Source organism: Vidua macroura, chromosome 29 (genome assembly GCF_024509145.1).
Source record: "Vidua macroura isolate BioBank_ID:100142 chromosome 29, ASM2450914v1, whole genome shotgun sequence".
Classification (NCBI taxonomy): domain Eukaryota; kingdom Metazoa; phylum Chordata; class Aves; order Passeriformes; family Viduidae; genus Vidua; species Vidua macroura.
Window position 1 is genome coordinate 2,984,268 of NC_071599.1, and position 16,310 is coordinate 3,000,577.

At 53.2% G+C, this 16,310-nt stretch overlaps 1 protein-coding gene across 1 annotated transcript; it reads right to left on the reverse strand.

The window, feature by feature from the left end:
- Positions 1-649: 649 nt before the first annotated feature.
- On the reverse strand, positions 650-15,100 carry LOC128820324 (DC-STAMP domain-containing protein 2-like). Its single transcript, XM_054001011.1, has 30 exons — positions 14,537-15,100; positions 12,762-12,932; positions 12,189-12,290; positions 11,896-12,093; positions 11,728-11,793; positions 11,025-11,238; positions 10,788-10,945; positions 10,542-10,706; positions 10,294-10,461; positions 10,099-10,199; positions 9,884-10,014; positions 9,661-9,776; positions 9,484-9,577; positions 9,248-9,403; positions 7,580-7,737; positions 5,290-5,415; positions 3,799-3,873; positions 3,579-3,707; positions 3,358-3,497; positions 3,094-3,271; positions 2,807-2,950; positions 2,593-2,714; positions 2,360-2,514; positions 2,081-2,180; positions 1,892-1,987; positions 1,691-1,817; positions 1,458-1,574; positions 1,222-1,364; positions 1,025-1,138; positions 650-934 (listed from the first exon to the last, which is right to left on the reverse strand). The coding sequence occupies exons 1-30, from the start codon at positions 14,853-14,855 to the stop codon at positions 683-685; spliced, it is 4,335 nt and encodes a 1,444-aa protein (XP_053856986.1). The 5' UTR covers positions 14,856-15,100; the 3' UTR covers positions 650-682.
- Positions 15,101-16,310: the final 1,210 nt, after the last annotated feature.

A 16,310-nucleotide genomic window follows, 5' to 3' on the forward strand; every position in this document is an offset into this window, starting at 1 on the left:
GGGAGGGGGCTGCCCCAGCCCCAGTGCCAGCCCCACAGGGCAGCCAGGCAGGATCTGGGCCGGTGGGGCTGGGGCTGCACGGGCAGCTGAGAGCTTTTGCCCCCCAGCTATGACCAAGAGACCATTTCCAGCACCTGGATGTGCCACCTGCGTGAAAAAAGTGCCCGTGCCCCTCATCAGGCACCTCGCCCACCTGCCCATGCGGTTCAGGATCCTCTGCCAGGTGGTCAAGGGTGATGTGTGGGACCCATCCCCTGACCCTCGGGGGGCACAGTGATGCCTGGGGATGCCAGCTCTGCTGCCACCATCCCCCTCCATCCCTGCAGCCATGAACTGCTGGTGCAAGGAGAAGATCCCAGGGGACTACAGCTCCACACACAGCCCCAGCACTCAAACCTGTCCCTCCCCACAGCCCCTCAACGCCCCCATCTCTATTTCTGTCACGCCCCCAGCCCTGGGAAGGAAGTGCCAGGTAGGGCAGGGGCAGCTCCGTGTGTGCTGCACGACAGACACCTCAGTGGTGCTGCTGGGGGCAGCACCCCCATCCTCCCCATCTCAAGCTCCCCGCCTCCATCATCCAGTGCAGCAGAGACCCCCTCGTTCAGCATCCCCCTGGCAGACAGACCCCCAGACCCCACTTCACACCGTGCACGGGGGTTGAAACATTTATTCCCAAGCACCTTCATCCCGCGTATCCCTGCTCCTCCTCATCCTCGCTGCTGTCCTGGACGAGGTCGGGGTCTGCGGGCCCGCAGGCGAGGCAGATGCCCCCCGTCACCCTCCAGCAGGACTCGCAGTACAAGGCAAAGCAGTCGGGATTGGGGCAGGGCCGGTGCTGGGGGGTCTCGGGGGTCCCGCACAAGGTGCATCTCCGGCGCAAGCAGCGGCGCAGCCAGGGCCAGCGCCGGCGGCACCACTGCAGCAGCAACGTTCCCTGCGGCGAGGACGGGCCCGTGTGGGGCTGCAGGGTCGAGGGACACTGGTGGCCCCACCCCAGCAGCCCCGTGTCCCCGTCCCCACTCACCAGCTCGGGCGGCTGCCGTGCTTGCCGGGCCACGCGCCCGCGCTGCAGGTGCAAGAAATTCTTCCGCTGCCGCAGCAATTTGTTGTACAGGAACAGCACTCGAGTCTTCTCCCTCTGTGCCAGCAAAGACCGTGAGGGCCAGCAAAACCCACCCCAGAGGGCACCCCCAGGCTGTGCCCAGCCCTCGGACCGCTCACCTTGGGGAAGTAGAAGGCGGCGATGGCGCGGCGCAGGCGGAACGGGTAGACCTGGGCCAGGCAGAGCAGGGCCAGCACGGCCAGGGGCAGGCAGGTGTTCAGGTACTGCTGCCTCGTCATCCCCGTGGGCTGCGGCAGGCAGGCTGGGGACACGGCACCGCCGTGAGCCCCCTGCGGCCGCCCCTGGCCAGGCGTGGGGCTGGGGGGGGGGGGGTCCATCCCTGGCTGGGGCTTACCGAGGTTGGAGGTCTCCACTTCGGTGTCGAAGGAGGTGTTGAGGGCCCCGATGGTGGTGCGCAGCAGCTGTGCCATCAGGGATGTGCCCATCACGTTCACGGACAAGTGGTGGCTGGCTGTGGGGTGGGAGGACAGGGAGGCTGAGGAGGGGGGTGGCAGGGCTGAGGGGGTCCCTGCATTGCTGAGGGGCATGGTGGGACCGTGGGCCGGGCCTCCAGGGCCGCGAGCTCACTTTGGTAGGAATACTCGATAAAGGAATGATGCTGGATGATGCTGAGAATGCTGAAGATGAAGTGGTCCAGGCCACAGACAAAGAGGAGGAAGAGCAGGAGTGGGATGCACCTGAGCAGCTCCATCACCTGCAGGGAGCAGGGAAGCTGTCACTGCTTGCTGTCCCCAGCTCTGACCCCCCTGATTACCCCCAGCCCCTCACCATGTACTGCAGCTCAGGCCGCTGCACGGCCAGCTTGCATGGGAAGATGAAAGACGAGGTCTCCTCCCGGAGCAGGGGCAGCAGCGTCTGCTTGTTCTGAGCGAGGGACAGGGGGTGTCTCAGTGCAGCCTCTGGGACACCCCACGGGGGGTGACGGGGCTGCCCTGCACCCCGTTCCCCCTGCCCAACCTGCTCTCTACGCCGGGCATCGATTTGGCGGAAATAGGTGGTGATGTAGCAGTTGTCAAAGCCGATCTTGTGGCAGTATTGATAGGTGTAGTAGAAAGCCCTGGTGAGAGAGGAGAGGTCTGGGGTGAAGGAGGCACTGGGTGAAGCCCCCAGGACCCCCTCCATTGTCTTCATGTCCCCCCCCTCCCAGACCTGCTGCCAAAGAAGGCCCCCACCCCTCTGTGCCCCGCAGCTGGCACAGGGGTGTCACCCCCACCCCCTGACCATCCCAAGGCTCACGAGAAGAAGATGAAGAGGAAGGTGAAGGACAGCAGCAGGCGGAAGAAGGAGACGGCCAGGCCCAGGCGGGCGCCTTCCTGCTGCAGCTGCGAGGTCACCTCCTCCCGCAGCTGCTCCGCTATGTCGGTGCCCACCAGCATCTCGTGGTGCTCCTCCTGTGGCAGAGGGGCCATGGGGCAGGGCAGGGCCGTGGGCACAGGGGACAGGCACCCACAGGGTGCCCAGGCACCCACCTGGTAGGCAATGCTGGCGCTGAACTCCTGGCTGAGGCTGTTGACGGAGCTGTTCACCCGGTCGTACATGTGCCCGAAGTTCCCATCCACGGGGATCCTCTCCTTACACCACCTCCTCATGACTGCAGAGATGGCACAGGGATGCCATGCCAGGGGCTGAGGGGGCAGAACTGGATCTGCCCCTCCAAGGGAGCACAGGGTCAGGGTCACCTACGTTTGACCGAGTGGCAGACGAACCCAAACTGCATGGGCAGGCAGACGAGGTGCCTGACTAAGGGCAGGATCACTCGTTTCATGCATTTCTCGTACATTTTCTGGAAGTGGTTTGTGCAGCGCTGCAGGCCCCTCTGGATCACAGCTGGGGAGCAGGAGGAGCCCTCAGGTGCCTGTGCAGCCCCAGCCCCACTGGCCTACCCCAACCAGGGTGCCCTGTGGGGACAGCACTGGGATCTGGGGCAGCCCCTTCCCCACGTGCTGCCAGTGCCTGTCCACCCCACTCACTTTCACAGCGAAGTTTGGTCTTTGTCTCATAGAGCTCCTGGGTGCTGGGGGCTGGCTTCGTGCCCGTGTCTGGGCGTTGCCTCAGGTCGTAGCCCTCCTTGCTGGCCACCTGCTCGTTCAGCTCCACGAAGGCTTGGGAGACGTTCTGCATCTCAGTGTTGAGTGTCTCTGCGCTCTTCTGCCAGGGCACACACACAGACACGGGCAGAGGCTCGGTCCTGCTCCCCTGGCCCCCCGTAGCCCCTGCCCCAGAGCCCTCCTCACCACCAGCTCCTCCATGACCTGGCGCAGGGGGGCTGTAGACGCCTGCCAGAGATGTCCCGTGTGGTTGACCTGTAGCTCCACCACGCACTCCATCGAGCGCTTCGTCTCCATCAGGTTGTACCAGAGGTTGGCCCCGGGCCCTGGTGGCAGCAGGGGTGGCTCAGAGCCCTCCAGCTCCCCGGAGCCCACTGGGGGGACACAGGGATGTGGGGGGACCCTACCGTTGTAGATGGCGGCGAAGACAAAGGAGAGAACGTAGAGCCGACCCTCCTTCCCCAGGAGCTTGGGGACCATGAGCAGGTTGGCACAGCGGAACTGGGGGGACGTGGCCCAGCCCAGGGCAGTCACGGCTGTGCAGAGCAGAGGGCTGAGCCCATGGTCCCACAGAGAACCCCCGGGGGCTTCCCCATCAGCTCAGCCCCCTCCCTGCCCCATCCTCACCTGTCAGCCCCCAGGTAAGCTTCACCTTCCGTGTCTCTGACAGGTCCAGAGGCATGATGAGGAGGTGGCAGAGCCCTGGAACACCCAACAACATTCCTCATTCTTCCTAACGTCCCTAATGCTCCAATTCTTCCATTCTTCCAATGTTCCTAATCCCTCCTCAAAGACTTAAAAAGTCACCAACAATTTGCCAGTAGTTCGTAACACAAACCTTATCTCCAGCTCAAAAGAGACATCCACAAACAACAATCATACATGGCATAGATAATCTACTCATTACAGCACCAACACACAAAAAAATTACGAAAGACTCGTGACAGCATAATTACAGAACTTCAAAACACAAGACTAGAAATCTCTACATCAAAAGTCAAAAAAATCTCACCATAGAAATACTTAAAATTAAAAATCACAAAACAAACAAACCACAAAATATACAACTCAAACCCAGTGTCAACACTTTACAGGGTTTAAAAGAAATCAATTTGATCAGGCCAATTTTAGAGATCACCAATGATGAACTTACACCACTTTTCAACTTACTAAGAGACTACAACACCAAATATCCCAGAAACCTCACACCTAAAGCCCAAAAAGCCCCTAAGAAAGTTACTAAAGCCCTTCAACAAAAACAAGCACATCATTGTGCAATATCACAACATGCACAAAATGTACAATTTTTTTTTTTAATGTACAATATCATGAACGGGACGGGACTGCTGAGGAATGCATCTCAAGCTGTTGATTTTCCAGCATCACTCTCATTCCATGGTTATGGCAATGGGAAGATGCCAGCAGCTCACATTCCAGGCAGCAGACAAAGAACTTAATGGTGCAACTTACTTTAAAAGCTTTTTGACCAATCACACAAAGCAAAAGCATACTGACAGTAGTTTCATCCAACCACTATAAGCAAAAGTACCTTTGGTTCAAACAGTGCTTGCTTATTTTGAATACAAATACCTGCTTGTAAGCCTTAAGATACAGTGCACAGAGCTCCATTATTAAACCAAAACTTCCTAATATCTTGCTAGATAATACTTTTCTGTAGATTAGGGAGTTATTCTAGGCAAGCGTTAATACCTTTGTTTTATTCGTCCTTACTTTGGAGATAATTTGGGATATTATAATATTTGCTTATTTATGTTTATTATTTATTTAATATATATTATAATATAAATATTTATTTGTTTGTTTATTTATTATTTTTCTGGTTTTTGTCCTACATTTTCTATTGCTTTGTCCTCAATTCTCTCCCAAAGTTTTCCCCAGATTATCTCCAAATTAAGGACCACTGCTCTGCTTGTCCTTACTTTCTACTTCTCATGTAACACTTCCTCTGACAAACCTCACGGCTGGTGCTTAGCTCTAACTGCAGTCCTGCTGTCTCTGCGGCCTGCCTTTTGCAGCTTTCCCCAAAACCCTCTGGTTTTAAGGACTCCTTAAAACGAGATTTTTTTTTTTTTTTTGCTTGATTCCCACAGCGCTCACCGAGGCCAAGGAGCATCCCAAAGCCGGCTCCCAGGAAGGCTTTTCTGCAGCGATACTCATCGGGCCGGCTCCAGAGGAAGCGGCTGAGGGGGCTGGGCAGGACCGAGACCACCACTCGCTCCAGGGCTGGGTGGGAGAGAGGGAAGGAGAGAGGGAAGGAGAGAGGGAAGGAGAGAGGGAGGGAGAGAGGGAAGGAGAGAGGGAGGGAGTGAGGGAAGGAGAGAGGGAGGGAGAGAGGGAAGGAGAGAGGGAAGGAGAGAGGGAAGGAGAGAGGGAGGGAGAGAGGGAAGGAGAGATGGAGGGAGAGAGGGAAGGAGAGAGGGAAGGAGAGAGGGAAGGAGAGAGGGAGGGAGAGAGGGAAGGAGAGAGGGAAGGAGAGAGGGAGGGAGAGAGGGAAGGAGAGAGGGAAGGAGAGAGGGAAGGAGAGAGGGAGGGAGAGAGGGAAGGAGAGAGGGAGGGAGAGAGGGAAGGAGAGAGGGAGGGAGAGAGGGAAGGAGAGAGGGAAGGAGAGAGGGAAGGAGAGAGGGAAGGAGAGAGGGAAGGAGAGAGGGAAGGAGAGAGGGAAGGAGAGAGAGGGAGGGAGAGAGGGAGGGAGAGAGGGAAGGAGAGAGGGAGGGAGAGAGGGAGGGAGAGAGGGAGGGAAGGAGAGAGGGAAGGAGAGAGGGAAGGAGAGAGGGAAGGAGAGAGGGAAGGAGAGAGGGAAGGAGAGAGGGAGGGAGAGAGGGAAGGAGAGAGGGAAGGAGAGAGGGAAGGAGAGAGGGAAGGAGAGAGGGAGGGAGAGAGGGAGGGAGAGAGGGAAGGAGAGAGGGAAGGAGAGAGGGAAGGAGAGAGGGAAGGAGAGAGGGAAGGAGAGAGGGAAGGAGAGAGAGAGGGAGAGAGGGAGGGAGAGAGGGAAGGAGAGAGGGAGGGAGAGAGGGAGGGAGAGAGGGAAGGAGAGAGGGAGGGAGAGAGGGAAGGAGAGAGGGAAGGAGAGAGGGAAGGAGAGAGGGAAGGAGAGAGGGAAGGAGAGAGGGAAGGAGAGAGGGAGGGAGAGAGGGAAGGAGAGAGGGAAGGAGAGAGGGAAGGAGAGAGGGAAGGAGAGAGGGAAGGAGAGAGGGAAGGAGAGAGGGAGGGAGAGAGGGAAGGAGAGAGGGAAGGAGAGAGGGAAGGAGAGAGGGAAGGAGAGAGGGAAGGAGAGAGGGAGGGAGAGAGGGAAGGAGAGAGGGAAGGAGAGAGGGAGAGAGGGAAGGAGAGAGGGAAGGAGAGAGAGGGAAGGAGAGAGGGAGGGAGAGAGGGAAGGAGAGAGGGAAGGAGAGAGGGAAGGAGAGAGGGAGGGAGAGAGAGAAGGAGAGAGGGAAGGAGAGAGGGAAGGAGAGAGGGAAGGAGAGAGGGAAGAAGAGAGGGAGGGAGAGAGGGAAGGAGAGAGGGAAGGAGAGAGGGAAGGAGAGAGGGAAGGAGAGAGGGAAGGAGAGAGGGAAGGAGAGAGGGAGGGAGAGAGGGAAGGAGAGAGGGAAGGAGAGAGGGAAGGAGAGAGGGAGGGAGAGAGGGAAGGAGAGAGGGAAGGAGAGAGGGAGGGAGAGAGGGAAGGAGAGAGGGAAGGAGAGAGGGAAGGAGAGAGGGAAGGAGAGAGGGAGGGAGAGAGGGAGGGAGAGAGGGAAGGAGAGAGGGAAGGAGAGAGGGAAGGGAGAGAGGGAGGAGAGAGGGAAGGAGAGAGGGAAGGAGAGAGGGAGGGAGAGAGGGAGGGAGAGAGGGAAGGAGAGAGGGAAGGAGAGAGGGAAGGAGAGAGGGAAGGAGAGAGGGAAGGAGAAGGGAGGGAGAGAGGGAAGGAGAGAGGGAAGGAGAGAGGGAGGGAGAGAGGGAGGAGAGAGGGGGGAGAGGGAGAGAGGGAGGGAGTGAGGGAGGAGAGTGAGGGAAGGAGAGAGGGGGGAGTGGGAAGGAGAGAGGGAGGAGAGAGGGAAGGAGAGTGGGAGGGAGTGAGGGAGGAGAGAGGGAGGGTGAGAGGAGGAAGGGATGGGAGTGGGAGGAGAGAGGGAGGAGAGTGGGAGGGAGTGTGGGAAGGAGAGAGGAGGGTTGGAGGGAGGAGTGGGTGGATGAGGGGAGGGAGAGAGGGTTGGGAGGAGTGGAGGTGAGAGGGTGGGTGAGGGAAGGAGAGAGGGAAGGAGAGAGGGAAGGAGAGAGGGAAGGAGAGAGAGAAGGAGAGAGGGAGGGAGAGAGGGAAGGAGAGAGGGAAGGAGAGAGGGAAGGAGAGAGGGAAGGAGAGAGGGTGAGCCCTGCTCGCTGCCGCTGGGAGAGGAGCGGCAGCGGGGCTCACTTGTGTGGGGAGGTTTCTGAGCACGCTGCGGTTCGGAGCTGATGTCGGGGGGATGCCCCAGCGGGGAGGGAACTCGGCTGGGCGGCGGCAGGACCAGCACCTCCCGCAGCTCTCCGTCATCCCCGCTCTCAGCCCGCTCCTCGTGGCCAAAGTCGCGTCTGGAGGTGGGGGAGAGGCAAGCGCTGGGGATCAGCGAGCTGCGCTGGGTGGGAAACTTGTATGGAAAATTGTTTCTAGAAAAATGATTCATTTAAAAAATTTTCTAGAATTTTTTTTTTTTTAAATTAAATTAAATATTAAAATAAAATTAAATAAAATAAATCAATTAAATAAATAAAATTAAAATAAAATTTAAATAATTTTTTTTTTTAATTCTAGAAAATTTTATAGAAAACGTCTAGAAAATTTTTGATAGAAAAATGTTTCGGGTTTTTTAAAAAATGATCCAAAGTTTTATGGGAATTTATAGCAATTTTTAATAGAATTTATAGAATTTAATAGAATTTATAGCCATTTTTAATAGAATTTAATAGAATTTATAGCAATTTTTTCATAGAATTTATAGAATTTAATAGAATTTATAGCCATTTTTAATAGAATTTCTAGAATTTAATAGAATTTATAGCAATTTTTGATAGAATTTTTAGAATTTAATAGAATTTATAGCAATTTTTGATAGAATTTTTAGAATTTAATAGAATTTATAGCAATTTTTAATCGAAAATTATTTCTAGAAAATTATGCAGAACCTCGTAGAAAATTTATAAAATTTTTAATGGAAAATTGTTTCTAGAAAATTATTTCTAGACAATTTTGAGGTTTTTTTAAATCCTAGAAAATTTTATAGAAATTTTCTAGAATTTTAAGATAGAAAATTATGTATAGAAAATTTTTAGACTTTTTTTAAATTATAGAAAATTGTATAGAAATTCATAGAAAATTTTTAATAGAAAATGATGTATAGAAAATGTTTGGGTTTTTTTTTAATTATGGAAAATGTTACAGAAATTTATAGAAAATTTTTAATAGAAAATGTTGTATAGAAAATTTTAGAATTTTTTTAATTATAGAAAATTTAATAGAAATGTATAGAAAAACGATAACATTTTATAAATACAAAAAACTTATTTTCTATATTTATTTTAAATATAGAAAATGTATAAAGTTGGAAAGAACTTTAGAATTTATAGAAAGTATTTAAAGTTTAAATTTATAGAACATTTTTAGAGTTTGACAGAAGGTTCACATAGTGTGTGAACCATATGTACATTTTGAGATAAACGTTGATTTAGAGCTATTATAGGATAGGACAGACATTGTTGAGAGAGATATTGAACTAGAAACAAGTTTTAAAGGATGGCTTTACAAATAAGATTAGATACATCACAGAAATAAAACGATAAACTTTGTAGCAGGACCCACGAGGGGTAATTTTAGATGATTCTTTTTAAGGTATTTATATGTGGTTAAAGCTGATAGACTAAGAACACTTATATTGTAATTCTGATTGCGATGGCGTGAATTATAACATCTCTGTTGTCTCACCCTTCTCATGAGACTGAAAATAAGTTTTTCAAGCACCTCTCGGTTGTCCCGTCTTTAAGCCAGAAAAATGTGTAAGCGCTGGAGGGGAAGGAGGACGCTGCCATCCGCAGAGGCAGCCCTCACCTGGGGAGCAGCCGCTCGCTCTCCTCCTCCCGCAGCTCCGTCCTGGAGAGGAGCCGCCGGCCCTGGAGCGCGTCCTTGATGCGCTGCAGCAGCCGCCGCCCTCGCTCCTGGCCCCGGCCCGGCCACAGCCCCGGCGTGTCCTCGTCACTGGAGTCCCTGCGGGGCCACAGAGGGCAGGGCTGAGCTGTGCCCCCCGCCCCAGCCCCTCTGCAGCCCCCCCCAGCACCCCTCCTCACATCTCCTCATCGCCAGAGTCCGGGGAGCTCAGGGGGGCCGTGCAGACGGAGCAGGTGTTGTTCAGGGCTCCGTAGCACTCGCTGCAATACAGCCCTGCGGAAAGCGGGGCTGTCAGGGGGTGGGGGGATGTGGAATTTTCTGGGGAGGGGTTCCCCGAGCTCTGTGGGGGCTCCGACCTTTGCAGTTGGGTGTGATGCAGGCGATGAAACCCGGCTGCTCTGCCACCCCACAGGTCAGGCAGTGTTTGCGCTGGATGCCCAAGCGGCGAGCGAGGCGAGCTAGGAGAGGGAACCTGCAAGCACGGAGCAAATGATCCGCGGGGGCAATGCCATCCCAGAGGTCCTTGCCTCGGACCCCCGGGGACGATGCTGCCCTTTTCCATCTCCTGGAAGAGCTTACCTGGAGATGAGGATGAGGAAGAGCCTGCTTTTCCCGGTATCGGCCAAGCGCTGCGTGCCAGCTTGGCGCAGGGCAAACACCACCCATTCCCGCCGTGCCCGGATGATGTTGTGCAGGAAGGCCAGGCGCTCCTGGCATGGAGGGGATGGGGTGAGGGCAGCTGGTGGCTGAGGGAGTGCAGAGGGACACGCACACACGCTCAGGAGGGTTCTCACCTGCTCGCGGGACGGGAAGTAGGCGGCACACACTGCCCGGCGCAGGCGTGCCATGTAGGAACCGAAGACGGCGATGAAGAGCCAGATACCGTACAGGATTCCTGGTGGGAAGAAAACGAGTTAAGTAGGGGGGCCACCCCCTTCACCCCCCATCCACCTGGGTCGCTGAGGGTGCAGCGGCCCCGGTCTGCACACCTATGGTGATGTAGGTGCCGTGGTCGGGCTCCACGGGCTCGATGAGGCAGACGTGGGACAGCACCGAGACCTCGCCCTCCTGCAGCGCGTTGAAGGCAGAGACCAGATCCTGGTAGATCTCACTGGTGTAGCCCGTCCCGTTGACGCTGATGGTCATTGTCGACGGCGCTGTGGGTGAACAGCTCAGACCCGGGGCCATCCCACAGCCCTGACCCTCAGCCAGCGGAGCACCCAAGGGTGCTGCTCACCCCTGGCAACGATCTCCGCGCTCAGCTGGTGCCGGAACAGGTCGAGTAGCCAGAAGATGCTGTAGTCAGCCAGGATGATGCTGAGCCCCAGCAGCGTATGGCGCAGGAAGCCAAAGAGCTGCAGCCCGTACTGGCGTCGCTCCCTCTTTGACAGCCACAGCGCACCTGCATGGCCACGGGAGCACCATGAGGCCGTGTCAGGGGGCTCAGGTTGGGCCGGGGGATACCCCCGGGGCTGGGGCTGACCCGGGGGGATGTAGCGGCCCTTCTCCAGCGCCGACAGGGGCAGCACGGTGGGTTTGCCCTGCTCTGCACACCGCAGGTCCAGCTCCACGAAGCGCCGCGTGATGTAAACGTTGTCAAAGGTGTCGTCCCGCAGGTAGCGGCGCCGGTAGCGAATCGCGCTGCGGGCACGGGGCGGGGGGAAACTGAGCACCCGCACGCCAGGTCCCCGTCCCCGCGGCTCACCAGAGCACCACTCACTGGTAGCACAAGAAGAGGATGGCCAAGAAGGAGAGGTAGGAGAAGAGCTCCAGGGCACGGTGGTAGGGCTCCATGTGCTGCTGCACGGCCTCCATCATATCGGCAGACACCTCGCCCAGGCTCTTGCTGGCGTTGAGGTTGACGCTGAAGTGGTGCACGACCGAGATGTTGAACTCAAACTCGGCGCGGACACGGTTCAGGGCATCTGTGAGGGCTGCAGAGGTGACGAGAGGTGCTGTGCATTGCCAGAACCAGATGAGGGGCACAGGGAAGGACCCGTGTAGTGGTTTGGGTTTGTTAATTTGAGATTTTGTTAATTTTGAGATTTTTTTGGCCAATGTACTAAAGAGTGTGGTGGGTTTGGTGTTGGCTGGTTGCTAATTATTTCTTGTTGTGAGGTAGGATTAGGAGAAAGGTAAAGTAGGTTTAAAACTTAAAAAGGGTATAAAGAAAAATTTATTAATAGTAACTTAAAGAAAGAGTAATAAGAATTAGAACAAAACTTTTAGAATACTTTTCTTCTTATTACTCTTCTTACTGATAATGCAAAGAAATAAAATTTTAGTTAGTTTACTGCTTTTAGAATAGTCTTTTTTTCGTTTATTTAGGGAGAGTGGCTAAAAAGCTTTGTATCATTTCCACAGATGTCCCTCAGGCAAAACAGTGACAACACCTGACCCCCACGTGGCCCTGGGATACTCACGGGCTGCGACGTTCATCCGGATGAAGGTCTGGATGTACTTAGGGATGGTGCAGAACATGAAAGCAACTGCAGAGAGGGGGGGATCTCTGTGGGGCTGGGCCCCCATGGTGGGGACAGATCTGCCCCATCACCCCATGAGCCCCCTGTGGCAGAGGGACAGGGACTCACAAGTACTGATCATGCCGCAGAGCGCCTTGAAGCTGAGGACGACGTAGCAGATGTGGAAGAGGAGCGGGAGGGCGCGCTCACACCTGTCCTTGGTCTTGTCCATGTAGCGAAAGCAGGTGCTCTGCGGGTCCCCCAGCTCACGGTTACAGATGTAACCAGCCCTCGACAGCCACAGCCAAACGTTGCGCAGGGCCCGGGCTGCGGGCAGGGAGCGGGCATTGGAGACAGGCACGGTCTGAGAGGAGGGTAAGGGGTGCCGGGGCTGGGGGCACCCCCGGGGGCCCAACGCTCACCAACGTGTCTGGTGGAGTCTATGATGGAGCGGACGAACTTACGGACACGGTCACCCAGCACCTTGGCATTCTGGCCGATCTCCTTGATCTTCTTCTGCACGTCTGCAGAGAGAGGGGACACCTTGTTGCCTCCTGCTGAGAAGGCAGGCGACTTGGTTTTAAGACACAGTGCGGCAGTTTGGCCTTGCCTGGGTCACTCGGGCTACCAGCATGTACAGACACCAATGTGGTGGATGGTCAAAATGGCATTTATTACTTTATCTCGTGAGGTTAAATAGTTAAGGGGCCTTAGTACGTTAAAAGGGGGACGATGGGCCTGGCTAGGGTTAGTAGGGAGTGGAGGACTACTGGTGTTAGGAGGTGCTACGTGTCTCAGGAGTGGTTGGTTACAAATCGCAGGATGAGGGGGAGAGGGTCTTGCTTTCCCTTACATCCCGAAATCTTCCGTTCGCCTGTCCCTATCTACCACACACCTGAGCACGCCCCAAAGAGTGAGGGGAGCCTGAGGCTGTCTGTGGCTCCCCCAGGAAGGGCCCCTCCCATCCCTCCACCTTCCCCCAGCCCCCTGCTCACTCAGCAGTGGCTCCTTGGCGCGTTGCAGCCGCTCGGCCGTCTGGTTTTGGGCCAGTTCAGCCCCGCATGAGAGCGCCTTGGCGACCTGGGAGACGTTGTGCAGCAGATTGGTGCCAGGGCCTTGCACGGTCAGGCACAGCGCCAGCATCATGATCAGTATCTTCCCCTCCCCTGCGAAGAAAGGGCAAGAATCAGTCTCATAATCTGACAGGAAAGAATCAGTTCCACCATCTGACAGGGAGGAATCAGTCTCATAATCTGACAGGAAAGAATCAGTTCCACCATCTGACAGGGAGGAATCAGTCTCATCATCTGACAAGAAATAATCAATCTCATAATCTGACAAGAAAAAATCAATCTCATAATCTGACAGGCAAGAGTCAGTCTCATAATCAGACAGGAAAGAATCAGTTCCATCACCTGACAGGAAATAATCAGTCTCATAATCTGACAAGAAATAATCAGTCTCATAATCTGACAGGAAAAAGTCAGTCTCATAATCTGACAAGAAATAATCAATCCCATAATCTGACAAGAAATAATCAATCTCATAATCTGACAAGAAATAATCAATCCCATAATCTGACAAGAAATAATCAATCTCATAATCTGACAAGAAATAATCAATCCCATAATCTGACAGGAAATAATCAGTCTCATCATCTGCAGGTCGTGAATTTGATCCTCACACGGGGCACCACTAATGTTGGTTATTTAAATTCTTCTTTGTTTCTGTTAGGGCTGGGATTGAAAGCGCTCGAGATGGTATTTCGTGTCTGGATTTAGATGTTTATTATTTTTTATCTATGACAGTTGTATAAACTGTGAGTTCTACAGTATTTTACTAATAAATTACAAAATGGTTTTGTATCTATTTTTACAAGGTCTTTTTAAGGAAAAAATAATCTAATTAAGAAATGACACTAAAATTATTTTTAACTCAATAACTAATCACTTGTGTTTTGCAATGTGGACGTTTTTGTTTCATTATAAAATACTACTTAAACTTATGAAGAAGAAGGTAAAGAAGAAGGATTAGCTACTGTCTTAAAATTTCTATCTTAGTTTTACATGTATTATTATATTTTAAAACTTTAAACTCTATGTTTTCTGCTAGGTGATATTACCCACTTCTATTTAAACTACACACTCATAATATTATTATTAATCTGTTATATATAACTAATCTGCTATGTATAATTTTAATCTTATTATTAATCTGTTATATATAACTAATAATATTATTATTAATCTGTTATATATAACTAATCTGCCATATATAATTTATAATCGTATTATTAGTTATATATAAGTAATCTGTCATATACGATTTATAATCTTATTATTAATTTCTTATATATAACTAATCTTTTACATATAATTTATAATCTTATTATTAATCTGTTATATATAATTAATCTGATATATATAACTTATAATTTTATTATTAATCTATTATATATAACTAATCTGTTGTACATAATTTATAATCTTATTATTAATTTGTTATATATATATATATTCTGCTATATATAATTTATAATATTATTGATATGTTATCTACAACTAACCTGCTAAATATAATTTATAATCTTATTATTAATATGCTTTTCATTAATTTTGGAAGCTTTTTTCACGGCTTTAGGTTCTCTTGAGGGCCTGTGTTTTTTAACACAGAAAATTTAACATTTTTGCTATCTGGGGTTGTTCCACAGTCCCGGTGCTCGGCCAGGAGCTGGCATCCCCTGGCACCCCCAGCTCCCAGGGCTGCTCACTGGTGAAGAAGTGCGGCAGCGCCAGCAGCACGATCATCCGCGTCTTCATGGAGAAGGCCATGCCCAGGCCCAGCCCCGCGCCCAGGAAGACGGTGACGCTCAGGCAGTACCAGACATTGTGGCCCTGCACCAGCAGCACCAGAGCCCCGTAAATGCTGGCCAGAAGCAGCCCCAGCGTGAGGCCACCGAGGCTGCGGGCGAGCTCCTGGGCCTTGCCGGGATCCCGCGGCCCGCGCTCGGCCCCAGGCCGCTGGGCCCGCTCCTTGCGCTGGGCCCGCCGGGCCCACGGGGCCCTGCCCGAGCCCGAGCCCGGCCTCATGCCGCCGCTCCCGCGGCTCCCTCCAGCCGTGTCCCCCGTGGGGTAACAGCAGGGTGAGTGAGCAGCTTCCACCGTGCTGCTCGCAGGGGTCCCGCCGTGCCCCGGCCCTGCCTCACAGTTTCCGTTGCCTTCGGAACCGGCCCGGCAGTTTCGGTTGCGCTCTGCTGCAGCGGGCGGGTTGGAATGCAGGCTTCTCCGAGTTCCTCAGAGAGGGAAAGAAGTGCGGGGGTTTGTCAGGAAAATGAACCCACAAACATCAGGGGTTTATGTCCAAAAAGGAGACAGAGGAGTCCTTTTACTTTATTCTAATAGAGGGACCCCCCCCCCCCCCCTTGCTTAGATCGTCTTCCTGCACCCAGAAATGGAGAACGGGATGGAGCAGGGCTCCTGCGGTGTCTCGGAGGGAGGTGGGAGCTTGTGCCTTGCTTGGATCATCATCCTGCACCCAGAAATGGAGAACGGGATGGAGCAGGGCTCCTGCGGTGTCTCGGAGGGAGGTGGGAGCTTGCGCCTTGCTTGGATCATCATCCTGCACCCAGAAATGGAGAACGGGATGGAGCAGGACTCCTGCGGTGTCTCGGAGGGAGGTGGGAGCTTGCGCCTTGCCCGTGGTCCTGCAGACTCCAGCCTCCTCCAGGACAGCAGCAATGCAGGCTGCAGCCCCCGTGCATGGCACGAGGTGGGGTCTGTGGGGTGCATCTGCCAGGGGTGTAAAAGGGGGTGTAGGGGGGGTGGAAGTGGGGGTCTTCTGCGTGGGAACAGGTGAAATCTGATAAATAGAGGAAGGGAACTACCATATGTTTCTCTGCTTTAAATAGTCCTTTTCGTTGACAGCAGTGTTTCATAATAAAGTCAAAGGTTTCTGTGTGGAAAAAGAGGGGGAAGAAAGCTTTCAAGGAAGCAACCTCCCTTGACAAGGACTTGTCACAAAGAAGAAAAGAAGAAAATACTTGACACAATCTTTCCCTTAGTCTCCTTACTTATACCTGGTTTTAAAAAGGTGAAGGTGGGGCTGTGCGGTGTCCGGGTTAGGAGGGTGGGGGTCTCCGCTGCCTGGGATGATGAAGGTGGGGGTCTCCGTTGCACGAGGAGATAAAGGCAGGGGTGTGTGAAGCACGGCTGGTGACGGTGGGGTGTCCCTGCTGTGATGTGTCTCAGGGGGTCTCTCCCGCCCTGGGGGATGGCGGCAGGGGGCTCTGCCATCCGGGGTGCTGAAGGTGGGGGTCTCCAGCGTACAGGATGATGAAGGAGGGGGTCTCCAGAGCACGAGATGCTGAAGGTGGGTGCCTCTGCTCTCCTGGCAGGTGAAGCTGGGGCTCTCCACTCTACGGGACGATGAGGGCAGGGGTCTCGGGATGGGGAGGGGTCCCACCCGCAGCAGCACCACCGGCTCCCCACCGCCACCACCAGCCCCTCCCGGCGCACAGGGAACCACCCCCGCTCCGCCCCGGCCTG

Excerpts from the sequence above, each read along its gene's own strand:
- LOC128820324 (XM_054001011.1), bottom strand. The coding sequence starts at position 14,855 with ATGAGGCCGGGCTCGGGCTCGGGCAGGGCCCCGTGGGCCCGGCGGGCC. Across the intron at positions 12,094-12,188 it reads AGACTCCACCAGACACGTTG|CCCGGGCCCTGCGCAACGTT; the intron begins GTGAGCGTTGGG and ends CCCTGCCCGCAG. Across the intron at positions 11,794-11,895 it reads CTGCGGCATGATCAGTACTT|TTGCTTTCATGTTCTGCACC; the intron begins GTGAGTCCCTGT and ends CCCTCTCTGCAG.